The sequence below is a fragment of the Ailuropoda melanoleuca genome, unplaced genomic scaffold, assembly GCF_002007445.2.
Source record: "Ailuropoda melanoleuca isolate Jingjing unplaced genomic scaffold, ASM200744v2 unplaced-scaffold11384, whole genome shotgun sequence".
Classification (NCBI taxonomy): domain Eukaryota; kingdom Metazoa; phylum Chordata; class Mammalia; order Carnivora; family Ursidae; genus Ailuropoda; species Ailuropoda melanoleuca.
Window position 1 is genome coordinate 3,444,905 of NW_023179820.1, and position 21,610 is coordinate 3,466,514.

Genomic DNA, 21,610 nt, shown 5'->3' on the forward strand with positions numbered 1-21,610 from the left:
CCTGCTTTATTTCACCAAAACCTTTTCAAGTGTTTATCAACCCAATACAACAGAAAATGACAAAGAAGGACAAAATAATTTACTGTTCCAAAGACCGAGAGGAGGCTTAATTTTGAGGAGTCCAGCCTTTTACTGTGGAATTCACTATACTTTTCACTTAGAAGTCTCATTTACTTAAACTATATTATATTTTGGCTCTGCATTTTTTCCATAGTGTCAGGATGTCAATTTTCTATGATCACTCTTAGTTTTATTAAGTTTATCATATAACTAAAATAAAATTATCTAAAAGCATTAAAAAAACACATATGCATTTTATCTGCATTTAAGTCTATGTTCACCATTTAGGTGTTATAATGATCACAAAATGAATCTGTATTAGATATTTCATACATCACTTTCTCGTAATATTATTCACTCTGATAAATAGCTTGTTTCCTTACATCATACTGCTTGTGAATAAAATTTTAAGTTCCAGAGAGAATTATTCATGCATGTAGCTTTTTAATTAAAAAGAGAAAGATTAGTCAACCTTTTTTCAAGAGATAACCACATGAAAGGCAGCTTTTAATTACTCCTTTGAAGTTTCTTTCCCAGTTGCAAACTCAGGTTTCAAAAGGAACACTGGGAATGAGGGAACACTGGAGAGAAGAGGTTGATCCTATCCTAGATCGTGTCTGAATGCTCAGTGGAGTGGAAAGGGGCATGGAAATGTACCCTCTCGGTCACGCTGAACCATGACAGTACGTTTACACTGCACAGGGCGGGTATTCAGATTTTTTCTCTCCCTTCCGCTCTTTTCATTGTACCCCGGGAATTCTTGTGCCTTACAGGTGGCCATAAACAGTGTGCCCACAGGATCCGCTTCGTAATTGCTTATGCTTTCTTCGCTTTGTTAGCGTTCTTTACTCTTACACTCAATTCTGTGCTTGATGGCTTACCATTTCTCTGTCTTTTCAGACGACATCCTTTGCGGTGCCGTAGCACATGGATTTCAGGACTGCCTGTGAAGAGGTATGTTACACGGCTTTCTGCTTTTTGAATAAGGAAAACAGGTTATAAACGGGACACACTTAGCCCTCCTTTATATAAGTGGAACACTGATTTTGGCCGAGGGATGGGTGACAGGTCCATTTCATTTCCAGGGTGTGATCTATTTCTGCAAGACTAAAAGGCCAAAGAGCGCCTGGGGAAGCTCTGGATTTTCACTCTTCCTTAAGAAGACTGGAGCATATTTGATTTGATTAAATTGCCCTTCTCCATTAACTATGCACTCACTGCATGATTTCAGGTAGTAGAAATAAATGGTTATAAATTAGAAGACATCTGAAGTCCCTTTCAGCACTAAAATCTTATGATTTTATGATTCCAATATTATTTAAGTATTTCAGTATTATTTAAATATATCAATTCAGATTCTCTGTAGAGCTGTCTTCACACTTTGGCGTGAGTTAAAGTGATACATTGCTCTTTCAAGGATATTAAAGGCCGTTCAAGTGTGTAGTCAGTAGTGCATGGAGTTGGGCCCCAGGGGATGTTACCATTCTATTTTAGGAAAATAATCACTCTCTGTTTTACTGAACATGCAACATTCAAAGCATTCTTTCATTCTTCAGGCAAAATGCAAACACTCATAGGTTAAAATAGTCCATATTTGCTTAAAAGGTTTAAAATATTTTTATTGTATATATAGAAACCCAAGAAAAACAACCACAACTAGATTATCTATGATACAGTTAAAAACAGACCAACAAAAAAACTTGTTATTAACATTTGTGAAGATTGTTTTTTTAATGAGATGTCAAGTGTTAAGTTTCTTGCAAAAATATCTACTTTTAAGAAGTGTTTGTCACAATTGTTTCGAAGTTTAAAACATAAGTAAGATCTTTCAGAAAATTAATAAATTGTTTATATAAATTTTTGAAGATTTTTTCATTTGAGAGAGTGCAGGTGCGTGCACATGCACCTGAGAGTGGAGGGGAGGGGCCGGGGGAGAAAATCTCAAGCCAACTCCTGGCTGAGCTCAGAGCTTGATGTGCGGCTGATCTCACCACCCATGAACCAAAAGACCTGAGCCAAAACCAAGAGTCATTTGCTTTAACTGACTGAGCCACCCAGGTGCCCCACTTTTATATTTTTAATATTTAAGCTAAACTTTTTATTTTCCAAAGGATTTTCTCTGTGCTAGCACTTTTCAAATTACATTATAGTTATTTATTTACAAACCTCTCTTGCATGCTACACTAAGTACTATAATGTCAGAGTGTAATTTATTCATTCTTTTAACTCAGTAGCTATCAGTTTATACTTTTTAAAAATGATTTAGTGCTTTAGAAACTTAAATTTAGAAACACAATTTTTAATTCTGTGTCATTTGTCGTGTTAAATATATAATACCTTACTCTTAATTTTGGCTGTAGTAAGTCTGTCTCTATCACAGTGTTTGTTATCTTATGTTTTGGGTAGTAAAGCACTCATTTTCATGAATGAGTTGCAAATGAAAAACTTAAGAGATTCATGAGATCATTAAAGATGGGATAGTGGCCAAATTCTGTTTGAAAACATGGCTTAGCTTGGACTTGAGAAGCTGACCTAAGATTGATTTTCAGACCTTTTTTTTTTTAAACAAAGTTGTTTGATTCATTGATTTGGAATATGTATCAAGTATTATTTAAGGTTCAGAGCTTTATTTTACAATGATAATACCATTGTGATCATCTTACCCTTGCTTCTGTAGACAGAGGTTCTTGTTGTCTTGAGATGAGCTCTTTGATAATTTCTACCATTTTAGACTGTCCCCAGCGTGGAGTAAACCTGTCTCAGAACTGCTCAGCAGCAGCAGCCACGTGTCTTCCACACGCTGGCTGGGGTGGCAGGAATACAGAACTATGAGATACTCTGAAGAAGATAGACCTCCCTATAGGTGGATCAAAGTCAATGAGTTTGCCTGAAATTTACAGTCTTAGAACATGTAAGTGGACAGAAACCATAAAGATGATTTAGCTTAACTCTCTCACTTTGCAGGAGAGGAAATTGAGAGGTTTTATGAAATGCTAAGTGCCATTTAATTGATTAGTTAAAGGCAAAACCATAATGTGTAGCTTGGAACTCCTGACTCTAAGTTTGAGCCTCTTTCTAAATTATGTTGCTGGAAATTATAAAATAGTCAAAGGTATGTTGAATAAAACTAGTTTTCTCTTGACTGCTAATAAGCTATTAAAATGCGAATCTGATATCCGCATCCATTGAATGGATCTAGCTAGATTATAACATTGCACATACCAGGAGGTCTCTTCTTTGAAAAGAAATGGAAGTCCAGTTCCATGTAAAATATCTTAATTTTCTAATACATATCCTTTGTAAAGAAAGTTTATTAATTAAGAAGTTTCTCCTCTTAAAAAGAAAATGTTACAATACTTTTAAGGAATTGGGATTTAGAAGTCTGATAAAATGCAAAAATGAAGGTAGAGAATACAATTGGGACAACACAAAATCCACAATTTAGAAGAAAAAGTGCATGTTATGGTTGGGCATAATTACTGGCTTTCTACTTTTAACAGTGTCATCAAAATAATAATGGGTCGGGGCACCCAGGTGGCTCAGTCAGTTAAGCATCTGCCTTCAGCTCAGGTCATGATCCCAGGGCCCTGGGACTGAGCCCTTGGTCAGGCTCCCTGCTCATCAGGGAGTCTGCTTCCCCCTCTCCCTCTGTCCCTCCTCCTCCTGCTCATGCTCTCTCTCTCTCTTTCTCAAATAAATAAATAAATAAATAAATACAATCTTTAAAAAATAAAATAACAATGTGTTCAAGAAGCCACTATGCTATCTTTAGTGTAGGTATCCCTCATATTTCATTTTCATCTCTATCTTCCTTAAAATATGATCCACATCTCTGTGTTGACCATGAAAATATTCTTCTATAAGATATATTTAATAATTTATAATTCATTTACATATATAATTTAATTTAGTTCCTTCATATAATAAGAATTTGTGACTATGATTCAATTGACACATATTGAAAGAAATTCTACTATCAATTAAACATGGTACTAGGTCCTACAAATTAATAGTCCTTAATGAAAAAAACGGTATTAACTTATTAAGATCTTCTTGTGATAACAAGATATCTGATGAGGTTTAATACTATGATAATATTAAAGTCACTACATGTGATGCCTAAATACAATTCTGTTTGTTGGGTGAATATATTTATTCAGTGAAAACCCTGAGTTTTGAAAAGGAAGCACTTGTCTTGAATGGAGTGGTCTTAGAAAGCCTCAGGGTGAAGTGAGGCATGCACTAGTACTTGACAAATGGCTAGAATTTAGCCAAAGAGAAGGCCGTGACTGGAAGTAATCCTGGAAGGGAGGACATTTGAATCTATATTATTTTTTATGAATCATCCCTTTAAAATTTCAAGTTTTATGTATGTTTTATAATTTCCATAATATATTGTACATGTCTACATAGAGCACATACATTTCTTTACTCATGTGCAATGTGCACACAGTCCACAACGTTTGAAGACAAATGTTTGTCATGTTAATAAAGAAACAGATGGGTGTGGACTTAAGTTTACAGTAAAATGTGCAGCCAATACTTATTTAGGTGATTTTTTATTTTTCAGCAATCTGGGTGCACAGATGTAAAGGCTGCAGCCAGACTCTTTTAGGTTGTGCTGTACTAGTGACCGCTCTCACAGTCCTGGTTCCCATTCTTAACCCTTTAGCAATCTATGGGGGATGAGGCTATGTAGATTAAGCCTCTCCCCATATCAGACAGTGTCCTATGCATCCTTAGTAGCTTGTCTTTGATGGGGAAATCATCAGGTCAGAGTGGTCTCACTCACTTTATCCCACAGTGGTCATTGCTTTGATATGGGAAGAACAGTTGGTTCAAGATGATGACCTTCTCACAACTCTTTGCACTCTTGTAGGAGATTCTTGGTGACCAAAAGTACTACCTCCTGGTGAGAGACACTGATGGCCATATCTTTGTTTATAGGAGGACTGGGGGAGGCAGCCCTCACATAATCTGTGCATGAGGGAAACCAGAGCAAGTGGTTAAGAGCACAGAATCTGGAGCCCAGCAGTCTGGGTTCAGGTCCTGACTTCCATTCATCTCTGCTCCTCTGCTCTTTTCCGATCTATGAAAGCAGTTGCACTGGGTTGTTAGCAGGATCAGTAAACATTATGCAAGTGGTTATTAAACAACAGATAAATATATGACTACATTTCACTACTGATGATACCAGTCCAGCAATGCTGCTCTGAATCAGGAGTGCCCTGAAATGGATTTTACCCATTTTTTAATCTACTGTACCAGCTCTGATTCTAATGCAGTTGTTTACCAGCCCTCAACATCTTCTGCTCAAGGTTTATATTTCTGTTAACAAAAACTATGTTGTTACTTTCCCAATTCCTATCCATCTCCTGCTTGAAGAAATATATTTATAAAACATAAATTACTGTTCAGATTTCTCTAGGGTGTCTCTAAGGTGTTTAATACCTTTAAATTCCTGGAACATCACATAAGGACCTTGACCTTCCTCCTCTTCACCTGGCACCTCTCCTCCTGTGGCCTCTGCTGCATCATGCAGACTTTGCGTTGGGATGCATTCTTATGCTTCTCTTCTTGCATCATGTCAGCTATCCATTCTCATACTTTCATATCTCTACTCATTTATCCCTCTTGAATAAAATAACTTTTGCCTCCTCTAATTATTTTCTCAGTTTTTTTTAAGACAAGCCATACATTTTTCTATCTAGAAAACCTTCTTTAACACCTCAAGAATATCTAACTCTTTTCTCCATGTTACTCCCACATCATATATCACATTGCATCTTATGTCTGTATGTATATTTTGTAAGTAAGAATGCTCTGAGGTCAGAGACTATTGTCTGATTCATGTCTGAATTATTTGCACATTATTTACAAAATCGATGTGTGTATGGGATTTTAAATGTATTTTCATGTACACAGCTGAATTTTTATAAAAAGATGTATGTAACATCTATAACCCCTAAAGAATGAATTTAAGTTGAATTTGTTGTAAGCTTCATTAGTACTGTTTTATGCTTTCTTGAAACAACTATTTTTTGTGTGTGTGTGTATGTACTCATTTTAACAAAAGCTACTTCATTCTATGTTTTCTTTTATTACGCCTTTTGAGGACCCAAATGTGAGCTCAAAGTCTGTATTCTGTTTTGCAGACGACTATTTACTAATTAGGGGACATTTTATACATTATTTGAGTGAATGGACCTCAGACCACATCAGATGTGATGAGAGAAGTCTCATAGCTGTGTTTTTGTCCCTCAAACTTTTCCTGGATGATCTTTGATATCACTTTGATGTGTAACAATAATGTATTTATGGGCTTTCAGGGAGAACCCCTCTTTCTTCCTCACATTGAGACAGAGCGTTATTTGTGATTGCCAGCTATTCCATTACACTTCTGGGAGAAAATAGTCCCAAATGTACCGTACATTAAAAAATCAGCAAATGTGCTCAATTATGTTCACTTGGCTTTGATATTATTTTATACCATCCTCTTCCCCGTGCCACCTCAGAGAGTCCTGATGTTGGCTCCCGGCCAAGATCACATCGTGAGCCTGAAAGACTTTTCTCTGTGAAAGATATAGAAAATTATGTTCTATATTAAGGAAAATATCATTTGCCTTTGCTGAAATATTTTTGTCCTCTAGATATATCCACTTGAGTTATGCTGTAGAATAGATTAATCGACACAATTTAGTGAGTGCCTGCTGTGCGCCAGTTTCATAAAGGAGGAAAGAACACCATCCTTGCTCCTGGAAAAAACTTGTTTTTCTCTCAAAGATAAGATAACCCTTACAAAATAATTACAGACTATATAAGACCATAGTGATAGAGAGTATAATGGTATGTATTAGCACATGGGATAAAGCAGTTTACAGAAAGAATTATCTTTAGAGGCATAGGTATCTAAGTATGTTCCCATTTACATTATGAAGCATTCTTTTAAAGAAACTCCTAGCAATCCATTTGTAAATTTATATTCCAAGAGAAAACCTGGTATTATTGCCTGGAATTTTATGCTCATTAAATACTAAGGATAAATATATATTTCTATATACTATTCCTTTTATCCTAATTAAGAGTGGCTTAATAATTATTAAATGAAAATGTAATTGCCAAAGTGGTCATTGTTCCTATGGACATTTTGGTGCAGAATGACAGCTAGCAATTATTTTTTGTCTCAAAAAAATGTCCTTTTGTATTTCTGACAAATGGGAACCTTAAGTGCTCTTGCTAGGGAGGATATTTCTATGTATCTGGGTGAATATTATACAGTGACATGCTTCACGAGTGATGGGATTGGTGGGTTTCTACAGTGATCACTGAGATACTGGTGTAAAGCTATGTAGTACGAATTCAGCAGTCTTCACAGGCTGTTTTTATAATTCCCAAAAATATGTGAAGCAAAAACAATGGCTTGGGAATCACAAATCTTGGGTCCTATGCCGGACTCTGTTCTTTATTAACTGTACTAATTCAAGCAGTTCACTTCCCCCCTTCATCCCCATTTTCTCATCTGTACAGTGTGTGTGTGTGTGTGTGTGTGTGTGTGTGTGTGTGTGTGTGGCAACTAGGAATGACAAAATCGTGGAGGATAGAAAAGATGCTAAGTAGATATGGTTTCAGATTCAAAATTCTATGATAGAGACAGAATGTCGATTAGTGGTTGCCTAGGGCTTGGGAGGGAAGTGGGGTAATGCAGGTAATAAGTTTTTTTGGAGTGATGAAAATGTTCAAAATTGATTATAATGATGCCTACACAACTTTGTACCAAAAACCATTGTCTTATACATCCTAAAGGGTTGAATTGTATAGAATGTGAATTGTATCTCAATAAACCTGTTACCAAACATCTTATATTTAGATTATAAGTATTAAACAAAACTTTCATTATTTTTCAAATATAGTGTATAAGCTGTACTCTTTACTCTCCTAATCTTACTCAGATTTTCTGACAAATCTCCATTACCTGAGGTCTACTTCACATGAAATGGTTAACCTTGTCTCTGCATCTATATTAAATATTACATTCCAGATTCATCAGTGGATTTTCCTTAGCTCTCAAACGCTATTCATCATGTTTTGCTGTGAATAGGCCATAAAATTATATTCTATAACCTAAGTGTACTTTTTTTCTCTGTTTTGTTCTTTTCTTGCCTGAAGACAAAGACAGGGATTTGTTTGCTGCAGGATGGTAATCAGGAGCCTTTCAAAGTCCGGCTGCACCTAGCCAAAGATATTTTGATGATCCAGGAACAGGATGTGATATGTGTGTCTGGTGAGCCTTTCTATTCTGGTGTAAGTAGCTTTCCTTCTGCTGAAATTTTTTTTTGTTGTTGTTGTTAATAAAAATGTTCATTCACAGAGAATTCATAATATATTTTTCTTTTACTTTTAGAGCATAGTCAGTCCTCTTGCATGTAATTTTTGTTGACACTATTAAGGAAGCAGTGTCTTTGTATAACTACCAAACCTAGGTCCATAGCCATCCATTAGGGCCCATCCCCACACATTAGGGCATCTCATTGACTCCCAGTTGTTAAGTGGCTGCAGTGACACTTGTATTATCTGATCTTGAGAAAGTGCATTCTACCTTTTCATACAGAGGACTACCTGAGAACAGTGCAGGGCAGTTTTCCCTGCCCCAGTCTTACCTTGCATCACATTTGACTTTTGGATGTGGTACACAGGTGGAGCCCAGTGCTTTGCATTTGAGAAGCACGAGGCTTTAGGTGGCAGTCACTGGACTCAATGTCATTGCTTTTCCCCAGGGGATTGTGCATGAATGATTCCCTGATAGAATTATGCCCAAATGTCATAGCAAGTTCTGTTTAATGCCCAAACTGGTTGGCATATTACCCTGCTGCTAATCCAGCCTCAGAAAGAGCCATAAATTATCATTCAAAACTCATTGGTCTGCTTACGAGCGCTGAAGTACAGCTGTGGAGGACATCTTTAGGTGAAATTAGATTTTATTTGACAAAGCAATTTTAGCATTAAAGAGGACTTTTAGAATTTATTGTTTACTATATAATAACATTAAAGACATTATTTTAACAGTGTTTCCAAATGTGTTCTCAGAAGAAAATTACAGCAAATAGCAAACAGTCCGCTTCCTGGATTCCCCAGACATCTATAGCTATTTAGCACAAAGATTTAATTTGTAGCTTATTAACAGACTTACCTCGGAGTATTTTGTTGGTGGTGAATAATGCTGAACTTGAGTTTCCACCTCACTTCTCACCAACATCCTATGGGAGTCACACCAGGTCCTAAATCAACAGGCCCTTGCTAACTAAAGATAATGGACATTTCGCAGACTGTTAACTATTCTTTTGTCACAGACCATTTAAATCATCCCGAGTCATGGGTCTGGCTGTCAAAGCTGATTAAATTGTTCCTATGCAGTGCCCATTCTTCCTTTTTGTTAATAAAAGAATAGCAGTCAATGGTTGACTTATTCCCTCCCACCCTTCTTCCCTCCCTTCTTTCCTTCCTTCCTTCCTTCCTTCCTTCCTTCCTTCCTTCCTTCCTTCCTTTTTCTTTCTTTCTTTCTTTCTTTCTTTCTTTCTTTCTTTCTTTCTTTTCTTTCTTTCCTTTCCTTTCNCCTTCCTTCCTTTTTCTTTCTTTCTTTCTTTCTTTCTTTCTTTCTTTCTTTCTTTCTTTCTTTTCTTTCTTTCCTTTCCTTTCCCTTTCTTTCTTTCTTTCTTTCTTTCTTTCTTTCTTTCTTTCTTTCTTTCTTCTCACTTCTTTTCTTTTACCCTTCCTTCCTTTCCTCTTCTTCCTTCTTCTTCTTCTCTCCCCCACCTCTCTCTCTCTCTGTCTTTTCAGTGAAACAATATGATTCATATAACTCTCTGGAATGTGAGTATATTACACAAATTCTAGATCAGTAAAGTGTTGCAATTTGTACAATTCAGTCTCTCAATACTGAAATAATATTACTGATTTTAAACTATGTAGTCAAAATAGTTAATACACACAAACCTAATCTCTCTTTTGAAAACTAGGAAGAACTTGACAGAATTAAGGAGAAATATCCTATGATAATGTCAACAAATGCAAAAAAATTGACAAAATTTGACATTTATAAGAAACACTTTCAGAAAAGTCTGCATAAGTTGGAACTCCCTTAATTCAATAAGCCTCTAATGAACACTTCTCACTAACATTATAGTTTATATTGAAGATACTGTCTGAGGTTGTAAGCAAGTCAAGGATCATCACTTGCTTCATTTTTACTCAATATTGTTTTTGTTGTACAACAAGTCAGAAAATGGATATAAATGGCAGAACAACTGGAAAAGAAGACGTAAACAGCTCTATTTTAGATGTCATGATGGTGTACATAGAAACCCCTAAGAAATGTACAAAAAATAGATTAACATACAAATTCAGCAACGTTGCTGGAAATAAAGACAATGTCCAAAGTTAATTGTATTTCCATAATTTGCAACAAACAAAATAAAAATGGAATCCACAATACATCAACTGAATAATGCACTCAGGAATAAATTTAACAAAATATGTACAAAGGTTTTACCTTGAAAACTATAGAACTGTGATAAATGAAATGAAAATAAACAAGTAAATGGAGAAATGTAGCTAGGTCATTAATTAAAGTCTAAATATTGTTAAGTTTTCAAATCTTCCTAAACACCCAATATCAGTTAAAATCCCCAAAATGTTTTTGTAGACCATGACAAGTTGATTCTGAGATTTACATGAAAATACAAAGACTCAGTACAGCATAAACAATCTTTAATAACTAGAACAAAGTTGGAGTGTTTATACTTCCTAGTATCAGAACTTATTATAAGATGGCCAAAATGAATGCAATGTGATATTGTCACAAGTACAGGCACATGAATCAAATGGAACATTATAAAAAGACCAGACACAGACCCACGCTTATATGGCCAATTGCTTTTTTTATTGTGGTAAACTATACATAACATAAAATTTACCATTTTAACCATATTTAAGTGTACAGTTCAGTGACATTGAGCATATTCACGTTGCTGTGAACTTATCACTGCTATCCATGTCCAAAATTATCATTATCCCATACTAAAACTCTGTACCCATTAAATAATACTCCCCCATGTCACCTCCCCTCAGCCCTTGATAACCTCTATTCTACTTTCTGCCTCTACGTATTGACTCGTAAGTGGAATCACACAACATTCATCCTTTTGTGTCTGGTTTATTTCATGTAGTGTAATTTGTCAAAGTTGCTATAACATGTATCAGAATTTCCTTCCTTTGTAAGCCTGAATAATATTCTCTCCCCATGTACGTATCACATTTTGTTTCTCTTGTCTATCCATTCAACCGACAGTGCACAGTCGGATTGTTTTCACTTTTTGGCCCTTTAGAATGATGCTAATATGAACATGGGAGCACAGATATGTGAGTCACTATTTTTCATTCTTTCGTGTATGTTCCCAGAAGTAGAATTGCTGGATGAAATGGTAATTCTATGGCAGTTTTTTTTGTTTAATCTCTTATCAGATACGTGATTTGCAAATAATTTTCTCCCAACCTATAGGTTGCCTTTTTATTCTCTTGTTTCCTTTGATGCACAAAGATGTTAATTTTGATGAAGTTCAGTTTGTCTATTTTCTTTTGTTGACTGTACTTTTGGTGTTATATCTAAGAAATCATTGCTAGATCCAATGTCATGAAGATTTTCCCCTATATTTTCTTCTGAGAGTCCCTAGTTTCAGTTCTTACATGTACATCATATATATTGATTCATTTCGAATTATTTCGTGCATATTGTGTTAGGTCCAGCTTCATTCTTTTGTAGGCGGGTATCCAGTTTTCCTCTTAGCATTGCACCTTGGCACCCTTGTCAGATCATTTCACCATGTACGCAAGGGTTTATTTCTGAGCTCTCTATCTGTAGCATTGGTCTGTCTGTTTTTATGTTGGTACCATATTGTTTTGATTACTTTAGCTTTGTGGTAAATGTTGAAATCAGGAAGCTTGTACCATCCAGCTTTGTTCTTTCTCAAGAATGTTTTGGCTACATAGAGTTCCTTGAGATTCCAAATAAATTTTAGGATGGATTTTTCTATTTTCATAAAAAATGACATTATAGCACTGAATTAGTAGCTGGCTTTGGGTAATATAACCATTTCAACAGTATCGAGACTTCTAATCCATGTACACAGGATGTCTTTTCATTTATTTGTGTCTTTAATTTTTTTCAGTAATGTAGTATGGTTTTTAGTGTATGTCTTTCACCTTCTTGTCAGTTAATCTCCCTAAGTTTTTTATATTATAAGTTTTTTATTGTATTACTATTATTTTATTATTTTATATTATTTTATTAAGTTTTTATTATTTATATGCTATTATAAATGGAGTTGTTTTCTTAATTTTCTTTTGTTTGTTCAAATGATTTTTGTGTATTCACTTTGTGCTTTGCTGCACTTTTTTTTTTAGTTCTAATGGCTCTGTGTGTGTGTATCTGTGTAATCTTTAGGTTTTCTGCATATAAGATCATGTCATCTGTGAGCAAAGATAATTTTACTTTTTTCCTTCCAATTTGGATATCTTTTATGTCTTTTTCTTGCCTAATTTCTCTAAGACTTCTATTACTATGTTTAACAGAATTGGTGAGAATAGACATCCTTGCTTTCAAGCTTAGAGAAAAAGCTTTAAGTCCACCTTACCTGTAGGTTTTCCATATATGGCCTTTACTATTTTGAGGTAGTTTTCTTCTAAGATTTTTGAGTGTTAAAAGGGTGTCGAATTTGCCAAATGCTTTTTCTGCATCCATTGATATGATTATGTGTGTGTGTGCGCGTGCGCTTGTTTGTGTGTTTCCTTCATTCTGTTAAAATGGGATATTACAATGATTGAATTTCATGTATTGGATCATCCTTGTATTCCAGAAATAAATCCCACATGGTCAGATATATAATATTTTTTTTCTTAAAGATTTTATTTTTATTTATTTGACAGAGATAGAGACAGCCAGCGAGAGAGGGAACACAAGCAGGGGGAGTGGGAGAGGAAGAAGCAGGCTCATAGCAGAAGAGCCTGATGTGGGGCTCGATCCCATAACGCCGGGATCACGCCCTGAGCCGAAGGCAGACGCCTAACCGCTGTGCCACCCAGGCGCCCCAAGATATATAATATTTTTTAATATGCTGCTGAGTTCAGTTTGCTAGTATTTTGTTGAGGATTTTTGCATCAGAGTTCATAAGGGCCTATAGTTTCTTTTCTTAGAATCTTTTTCTGGTTTTGGTATCAAGGTAATATTACCCTCAATGGATGAGTTTAGATGTTTTCCCTCCTCTTCAATTTTTTGTAAGAGTTTGAGAAGAATTGGTATTATTTCTTATTTAAATGTTTGGAAGAATTGACTAGTGATATTAGCAGGTCCAAGACTTTTCTTTGTTGGGAGGTTTTTGATTACTGATTTAATCTCTTTACTAGGGTTATATCTATTCAGATTTTCTATTTCTTCATGATTCAGTGTGAGTAGGTTTTGTGCTTTTAGGAATTTGCCCATTTCATCAAGGCTACCCAGTTAATTCTTCATTCTCTCTTTGGATTTTTTAAAATTTCTATCAAGTTGATAGTAATGTCCTCACCTTTTTTTTTTTCTGATTTTAGTCGTTTCTTTAGTCTTTAATTTTCTTTTTTTTTCTTAGCCAATTTAGTAAACAGTTATGATTTTGTTAATATTTTCAAAGAACAAACTTATTTCATTGATTTTCTCTATTGCTTTTCTACTCTTTGTTTTATGTATCTCAGTTCTAATCATTATTATTTCCTTCCTTCTGCTAGCTTTACGTTTAGTTTGTTTTTTCTTTGTCTATTTTCTTAAGTGGTTAAGTTAGGTTGGTGCTTTAAGATCTTCTCTTTTAATGTAAACTTTTATAGCTAAAGGTTCCCTTCTTCTCACTGTTTTCACTGCATCTCGACATTTTGATATGTTATACTTTCATTTTCATTCATGTTCTATTTTCCCTTGTGATTTCTCCTTTCCCCCTCTGTGCTTAAAAGTATTTTAATTTCCAGAAATTTTTGAATTTTCACTTCACCTTCTGTTAATGATTTCTAACTTCATCCTGTTGATACTTTGTATGATATCTGCCTTCTAAAATCTAAGACTTAATTTTTGGCCTAACATATGATGTATCCTAGAAAGCATACCACATACACTTGAGATGCTAACCTTTCAATGGGCTATACTGTGCTGTTTGTATGCCTTGTGATTTTTTGTTGAAAATTGGACATTTGACTCTTGCAATGTGGTCACTCTGGAAATCAAATTCTTCCCTTTCCCCTGGGTTTGCAGCTTTTATTTTTTTTTTTAGTCTTTATATTGCAGGTCATCCCTATGCCAGGGATTAGCCTAAAGTATCAAGTTGAGGTCTTCTCAGAGTTTGCCTGAGCCTATGTCTTTCCCTGGGCATGCATTGTGACTTTGTAAATTTTCCCATATATGTACGGTTTCTTTGAGTATCTTAATTCTTTTTTTTTTAAAGATTTTATTTATTTATTCGACAGAGATAGAGACAGCCAGAGAGAGAGGGAACACAAGCAGGGGGAGCGGGAGAGGAAGAAGCAGGCTCCCAGTGGAGGAGCCTGATGTGGGGCTCGATCCCGTAACGCCGGGATCACGCCCTGAGCCCAAGGCAGACACTTAACCGCTGTGCCACCCAGGCGCCCCTGAGTATCTTAATTCTTAAGTGTTTGGCTCCCAGAAGAGGAAATAAGGATAAATGAAGAAAAAGGAAGGCTCTGGCTCTTTAAATCCCCTGGAAGTTGCTTCAGCCCATGGGAGTTGCAACAATGGCAACCTGCTGTCTCTACACCTCTGCAATCAAAAGTAGATATCAGTGATCAGAACTAGAATCCCCAATATTTAGAGTAGAGAGTCCCCATTGCCTACCCTGTTTCCAGTAAGCCAAGTGTAAGATGCTCCAGGAACAGGTAAACAGCTGTCTGTCTCTGGCCTGGTGGGGGATGGGTAGTCACCATGGTTCTAAGAGCAGAAATTGTCCTAAACTAGCCATGATTTACCATCCAAAACTTCTCCTGAGAGTTGCAATCTTTACAATAGACTCCAGAATTCAAAAATAATTACACCAGACAGATTCTACCAGTGCAATTATCTGGGTGGAGAGAAGGATTCTTGGTGCTTCCTATTCCCCCATCTTCTTTAATGGTCAGTTGTCAAACCAGTTCAAAGGGGAATAAAAATCTTTTCAATAAGTAATGCTAGAACAGCTCAATAAATATATGGAAAAGTAAGATTACACCTGACTCCTACTTCATATGAATTACCAATATTTTGAGATTGATCTTAATATAAATTGTAAAACTAAAAGAGGTAAGTTTCCAGGAAAAAAATAAGAAATTGTTTTGTGTTTAAGGGTAAACAAAGATTTTTTAGGATGAAACAGTACTAATAAAATAAAAAAGAATGGTAATGTGAACTTCATCAACATTTTTAAACAATTGAAATTTTAAAAATCCCTTATAAGAAAATGAAACGGCAAACCCCAGATTAGGAGAAAATATTCCCATTTGACACAGAGCTTGTGTCTAGTATATATAAAGAACTATCACAAATTTTTAAAAAGGTACAAACAACCCAATTAAAGAAAACAAACAACAACTGAGCAAAAGACCACAAAATAAGATATGCAACTGACTAAGGAGAGCATAAAAAAATGTTCTAATTTATCAGTCATCCAGGAATTGCAGATCAGATTAAAATTACATAATATACAACTTCATACCCATTATAATGGCTTAAAAAAAGACTTGGCAAAGATGTAGTTCATTTAGAAATCTCATGCATTAGAGTACCAATTGAGCAACCACTTTGGAAAACTATTTGGCAGTTTCTTATAAAGTTAAACATAAACCTACCCTAAACTAAAAAAATCCTTCTCCTTGGGATGTACCCAAGAGTAATGAAAATAAGTGTTCACAAAAAGACTTGTACAAGAATATGCAAGTTGTGAACTAAAACAAGTTGTGAACTGATGAATGAATTCTGATACATTCTTAAAGTGGATTTCTATTCATTTATTCCTCCAATAAAGAAATTAATATGGGATTTTCAGTTTCTGGTTCTACATATAGGAGCTTGAAAGTCACCACTTGGTCATAACAAGTAAAATCTAAACAGACTGGAAAGCCATCAGCTATCCTTGGATCCATAATAGAGGGGAGAACACAGAGCAAACTGCCACCCCTGAGACTGGTTTGACGAGACAGGGAAATACAGGGAGTCACAGCTTACCACATCAGAGCCCACCCACAGAAACCACTGTGGCTACCAGTGCTAGAGTAGGAAAGCCAGAACTGTAATTGAATTGCTGGAGGCTCAGTGTGGACAAGTCTGAGAGTCAAAAATGCAAGGGGACTTCTGTTTTCTGGTTCTGCTTTTAAGGAGCTTGGAAGTAAGTCACCACTCCTTCCTCAAAAATATAAAGTTGAACAGACTGAAAAATCACCAACTCTTGAATTCATAAGGAGAAAACAGGGCAAACATCTGCCCTTAGGATTGGAGACACAGAAAGTTGAATACAGAGAGTTGCTGCTAGCCAGAGCAAAGACTCAATGCAGACAGTGGGAACCAGTCTTCTGGTAGGAGGATCAGAACTGTAATTGAAGAATTGCTAGCCACTCAGTGTGGGCAATATGAGAATTAAAAACTTCACGAGTACCCAGTCATAGGGGCCCCACAATGGTGTGAAATTTACCTGTAGGAGTTTGACTAGTTTTCACAGTAAAAATTGGAAAAAATCCTCTCAGGGAACACCTGAGAGAAAATGGAACCATTTTGGAAATAAGCCAGAGCACTCTGTTCTTCTTACCAATGCCTGCCCTCAGAGGAAGCTAGTTAATCAGAGCTTAAACTACTTGGGTGTTTTCAGACCCTAACTGACCTGAGGAAGGGAAATACCCAACTCCAGCACCAACTCCAGTACACTCTAGCCATCCTCTCAAACTCAAGGGGGTAGGAATAAACTGAGAAGCACTTGTGAGGTTCACAGTCCATAAACACAGGCTTATCAAAAGACTGAGACCTAATCATAGGACTCTAGAATGCTTCTCATCCCCTGACACTGCACCACCACATTATTAAAGTCCTGTTGACAGTAGTTCCTTTTACCTAGTACATCATGGAAGCTACCAAGAGAATATTACAAGGAATACCAAGAAGATTACAAAACACACACACACATTTTGGAAAGACAGAACAAACATCAGAACCAGACATGTCAGAAATGCTGGAATTATCAGATCAGAAATTTAAAATGACTGTGGTTAACATACTAACGGCTCTAACAGAATAAAATAGACAGCAAAGGAAAGACACGAGTAATATAAGCAGAGAGCTGGAAATCCTAAGAAAGGACCAAAAAAATTCTAGATATAAAAACATGGTAACAGAAATGGTGAATGCCTTTTATGGGCTCAGTAGTAGACTGGACATGGAAGAGGACAGAATCTCTGAGAATCAATGGAAGCTTCAAAAACTGAAAAGTTAAGAGGACAAAGGCTGAAAATAACAGAACACAATATCCAAGGATTGTGGGGCAGCTACAAAAGGTGTAACACAGGTACAATGGGAATATCAGAAACAGAAGAAAGAGAAAAAGGAAGAAATATTTGAAGCAATGATGACTGAAAATTTCCCCAAATTTATGTCTGACACCAAACTACAGATGCAGAAATCTTGGAGAACAGCAGCAGAATAAATGCTAAAAACCTACATGTAAGTGTGTAAATTACAGAAAAACAAAGATAAAGAAAACATACTAAAAAAGCCAGAAGAAAAAACACACCTCGCCTATAGAGCGGAGATTGGATTTACAACTGCTTCCCCCATGGAAACCAGGCAAGCAGGAAGAGAGTGGAGTGAAATATTTAAAGTGTTGAGAGGAAAAATCTCCAACCTAGAATTCTGTACCCTGCAAAATTATTTTCCAGAAGTGGAGGAGAAACAAAGAATTTCTCAAACAAATACTGAAGGGATTTGTTGGCAGTAAATCTGCCTTTCAAGAAATGATGAAAGAAGCTCTTTAGGGAGGAAGAAAATAATATGGGTCAAAAACATGGATCCTCGTAAAGAAAGGAAGAGAAACAAAGAATAAATAAGTGAAAGAAAAACAAAACCTTTCCTTTTCTATTCTTAATTGACATAACAGATAACAATTTGTTCAAAATAATAAGAGCAAAAATGTGTTTTTTTATTATGTTATGATAGTCACCATACAGTACATCATTAGTTTTTGATGTAGTGTTCATGATTCATTGTTTGCATACAACACCCAGTGCTCCATGTAATACATGCCCTCCTTAACACCCATCACCAGGCTAACCCATCCTTCCAACCCCCTCCCCTCTAAAATCCTCAGTTTGTTTCCTGGAGTCGGTAGTCTCTCATGGCTTGTCTCCCCTTCTGTTTTTGATTATGTATGTTTATGAATACTATATATATGCCTATGCATGCCTATTATAAGTGAAATGACTGACAGAAATTAGACAAGGTAAGGGAGAGCAGGATTAACAATATTTGGTTAGTATGAGGTACTCATACTACCTGTGAAGCACTGTAGTGTTATTTGAATGTGGATTTGGATTACGTGCAAATATATATTGCAAACTTTTGGCCAACTACTAAAAAAGGTAAAAAAAGGAAGTATAACTGATATGTTAAGAAAAGAGAGAAAACAGAATCATACAAAACACTCAATTTAAACAACAAAGAGCAGAAAAAGTGTGGAAGACAAAAATAGGATAAAAAACAGGGCAACAAATTGAAACAACAACAAATATGGTAGCTATTACTCCAACTATATCAATAATCACCATAAAATCAGTGGTTTAATATGTCAGTTAAAAGACAGAGATTGTCAGAGTGGATCAAAAATCCAGACCCAATTACATGCTGTCTACAATAAATCCATCTTAAAAGACACATACAGATTAAAATTAAATAGGCTGAGAAAAATATGCTGAAACTGTAGACTATCTTTAATGAATACAGATGTAAAATTCTCAGCAAAATATTCATAGATCAAAACCAACCATGTCTAAAAAGAATTGTACACCAAGACCAAATGGGATTTATCCCAGGTATGCACGTCTGGTTCATCATTCAAAAATTAATTAATGCACTCCATGACATCAATAGGCTAAAGAAGAAAAAAAAATTCTAATGGGAGACTCCTAGGAGGGAAGCCCATCCCTCCTTGGCACACTGTTCAAAACAGACCCCATCTCCTTTCCAATACATAACTCACTACTAGGCCAAATGAATTTGGCCAGGGAAAACATCTTGTATGTACTGCTGCTTAGGTAACCCGTTTTCCCTCTCACAAAATCACTGGAACTTATGAGGTCCCAGTCCTTTCCTTCTGAAATCAGCTGCAACTACTAAACAGGTATTCCCTACATGCACCTTCGTAGGAGCCAGCAGGGTCTAGAGTGTGCTCAGCCACTGTATTTCAGAAATCTCAAAATCAGGGGTCACTAGGCCCTATCTTCAAGGACACAGCAATATTTCAGGTCTGTATGTTCATCTCACCCTTTGGTGGATCTTCCCAGAAGGTGGAGGAGACTGTGCCAGTGCTACTGGGACCTGCCCCTACTCCTGTGGTGCACTGCTTCCTACACAATGGTGGTTCCTTCACAACCACTGGCCACTCATGGGCTCAGGGCTTTTTCCATCTGTGGCAGTGCAGTAGCGTGTGCACCAGGCAAGGGAAAATGCTGGAAGTTGCCTCCCCAGAGGCAGCTCTCAACCAATGACCAGCAAGAGCTGGAGGTGAGCACCAACTTCTTCAATTTTGGGTGGGTACTTTGATGGACATTCCAAATCCCAGTAGGACAAGACCAGCTCTAAAGCAGTAACCTGCTCGAAAACACTCCTTGCATTGGCCTCATTTTCTTCTGCTCTCTGACACCCTTCCCTTCATCTGAGAGCATTTCCTGGGACCCATCTCAAATGAAATTCTACCTTCTATATCTACATCTAGGGAAAACCAACCTACGAAAAAGAATGTAGTGCCCTATGCTCTCAGACTTAACCAATTGTTCTTTGGGAAAACTCCGTCTGCTTTTTAAAACCTCCCACTGCCAAAGGCCCTTAGACACCTCTGTTTGAAAACCAGACCCTCTTTGAATGTGACCTTCACAACGTACAGTCTTTGTGCTCTCTCCACAATGGTAGCTTGACTCTTCAGTTAAGATGAATTTGGGAGGGTAGGGGATCTGGGTTGAGGTACTCATACAACTTTTACAACAGAACTGAGCCACAGACCGAGGCAAAGGAAAGGCACCTTGGTAAATGACACTTTTATTCTGGTTATATGCATGAAATTCAGCAAAATGTTGATCATTTGGAAAGTTTGGAAATGTTTTCAATTATCAGTGACAAAGAAGCAAAGTGCAGATATCTCACAGTTACTATGACTTCTACCAGCAAACAGGCTAGATTTTTGTCCCAGTGCTTTGTATTAGCTACTTTTCTGGAACATTCTATGATTTGTTCACACATTATATGATTGAAGTTTTAGCATTGAGTTCTTATCAGTTAAGGCCTATTCAATCTGTGATAATTTGGAAACAGTAGAAAAATGCCAACAGGAATTACTCAAGACCTTTAGATGCAGATAGGACAGTGACAGCTGATCAGAATGATACATAGTGCTTGTCAGGTAGGTATGTTGAAGCTTCAGTTAGCATAAAAGAAAGTGATCGTCTTCCTTTGTGCTCAGAAATCATTCAGTCCCTGTTACCCTGTGAATGATCTACCACTCAAGTCAGAGATGGCTGTGGTTGACCTAGTGATATTATGCCCTCCAGTGTTGTCCTGAAGGAAAATCAAATTTAGCCTCTGAGAGTTTTAAATATTGACAAAAAATTTACAGAAAGCCATTGAGGCTGAAATCAACATGAGATAGCTACATATTTCATTAGAAAATGCCAATTTCAAATGCGTAGCCAGCAGAATGTAGAAAGTCTTGGACATTAAATCCCAGACGTGATAAAACTACCAGCTAGTGATATAGCATCAATATCGAGTAGCCCCCCCCATCCCAGATCCATGAGGGATACAGTCTAAGGGCCCCAGTGGATGCCTGAAACCATAGATAGTACCAAACCTTATATAAATTGTGTTTTTTCCTATACGTGCATACTTACGATGGAGTTTAATTTATAAATTCAGCACAGTCAGAGATTAACAACTGAAAATAAAGTAGAATAATTATAACAATATCCTGTAATAAAAGTTATGCAGATGTGGCCTCTCTCTCTCTCAAAATATCTTATTATACAGCACTCACCCTTCTTTTTGTGATGATGTGGGATAATCAAATGCCTATGTGATGAGATGAAGTGAGGTGAAGGATGTAGGCATGTGAAATAGTGGTAGGCTGCTATTGACCTGATGACACATCAGAAGGAAGATCATTTGCTTTCCGACCACAGGTGACCCTGGGTAACTGAAACTGCAGAAAGCAAAACCTTGGGTAAGGCAGGGATTCGGGCGGGG

At 36.5% G+C, this 21,610-nt stretch overlaps 1 protein-coding gene across 1 annotated transcript in view; it reads left to right on the forward strand.

Annotated features, from left to right (window-relative positions):
• The window catches only part of SNTG1 (syntrophin gamma 1), a 556,874-nt gene that overhangs the window by 251,649 nt on the left and 283,615 nt on the right, over positions 1 to 21,610 (forward strand). The window contains exons 2-3 of the mRNA XM_034650177.1: positions 961 to 1,014; positions 8,227 to 8,361. Coding sequence (XP_034506068.1) covers positions 988 to 1,014; positions 8,227 to 8,361 — 162 coding nt within the window. The 5' untranslated portion in view covers positions 961 to 987. The remainder of the gene's footprint in view (positions 1 to 960; positions 1,015 to 8,226; positions 8,362 to 21,610) is intronic.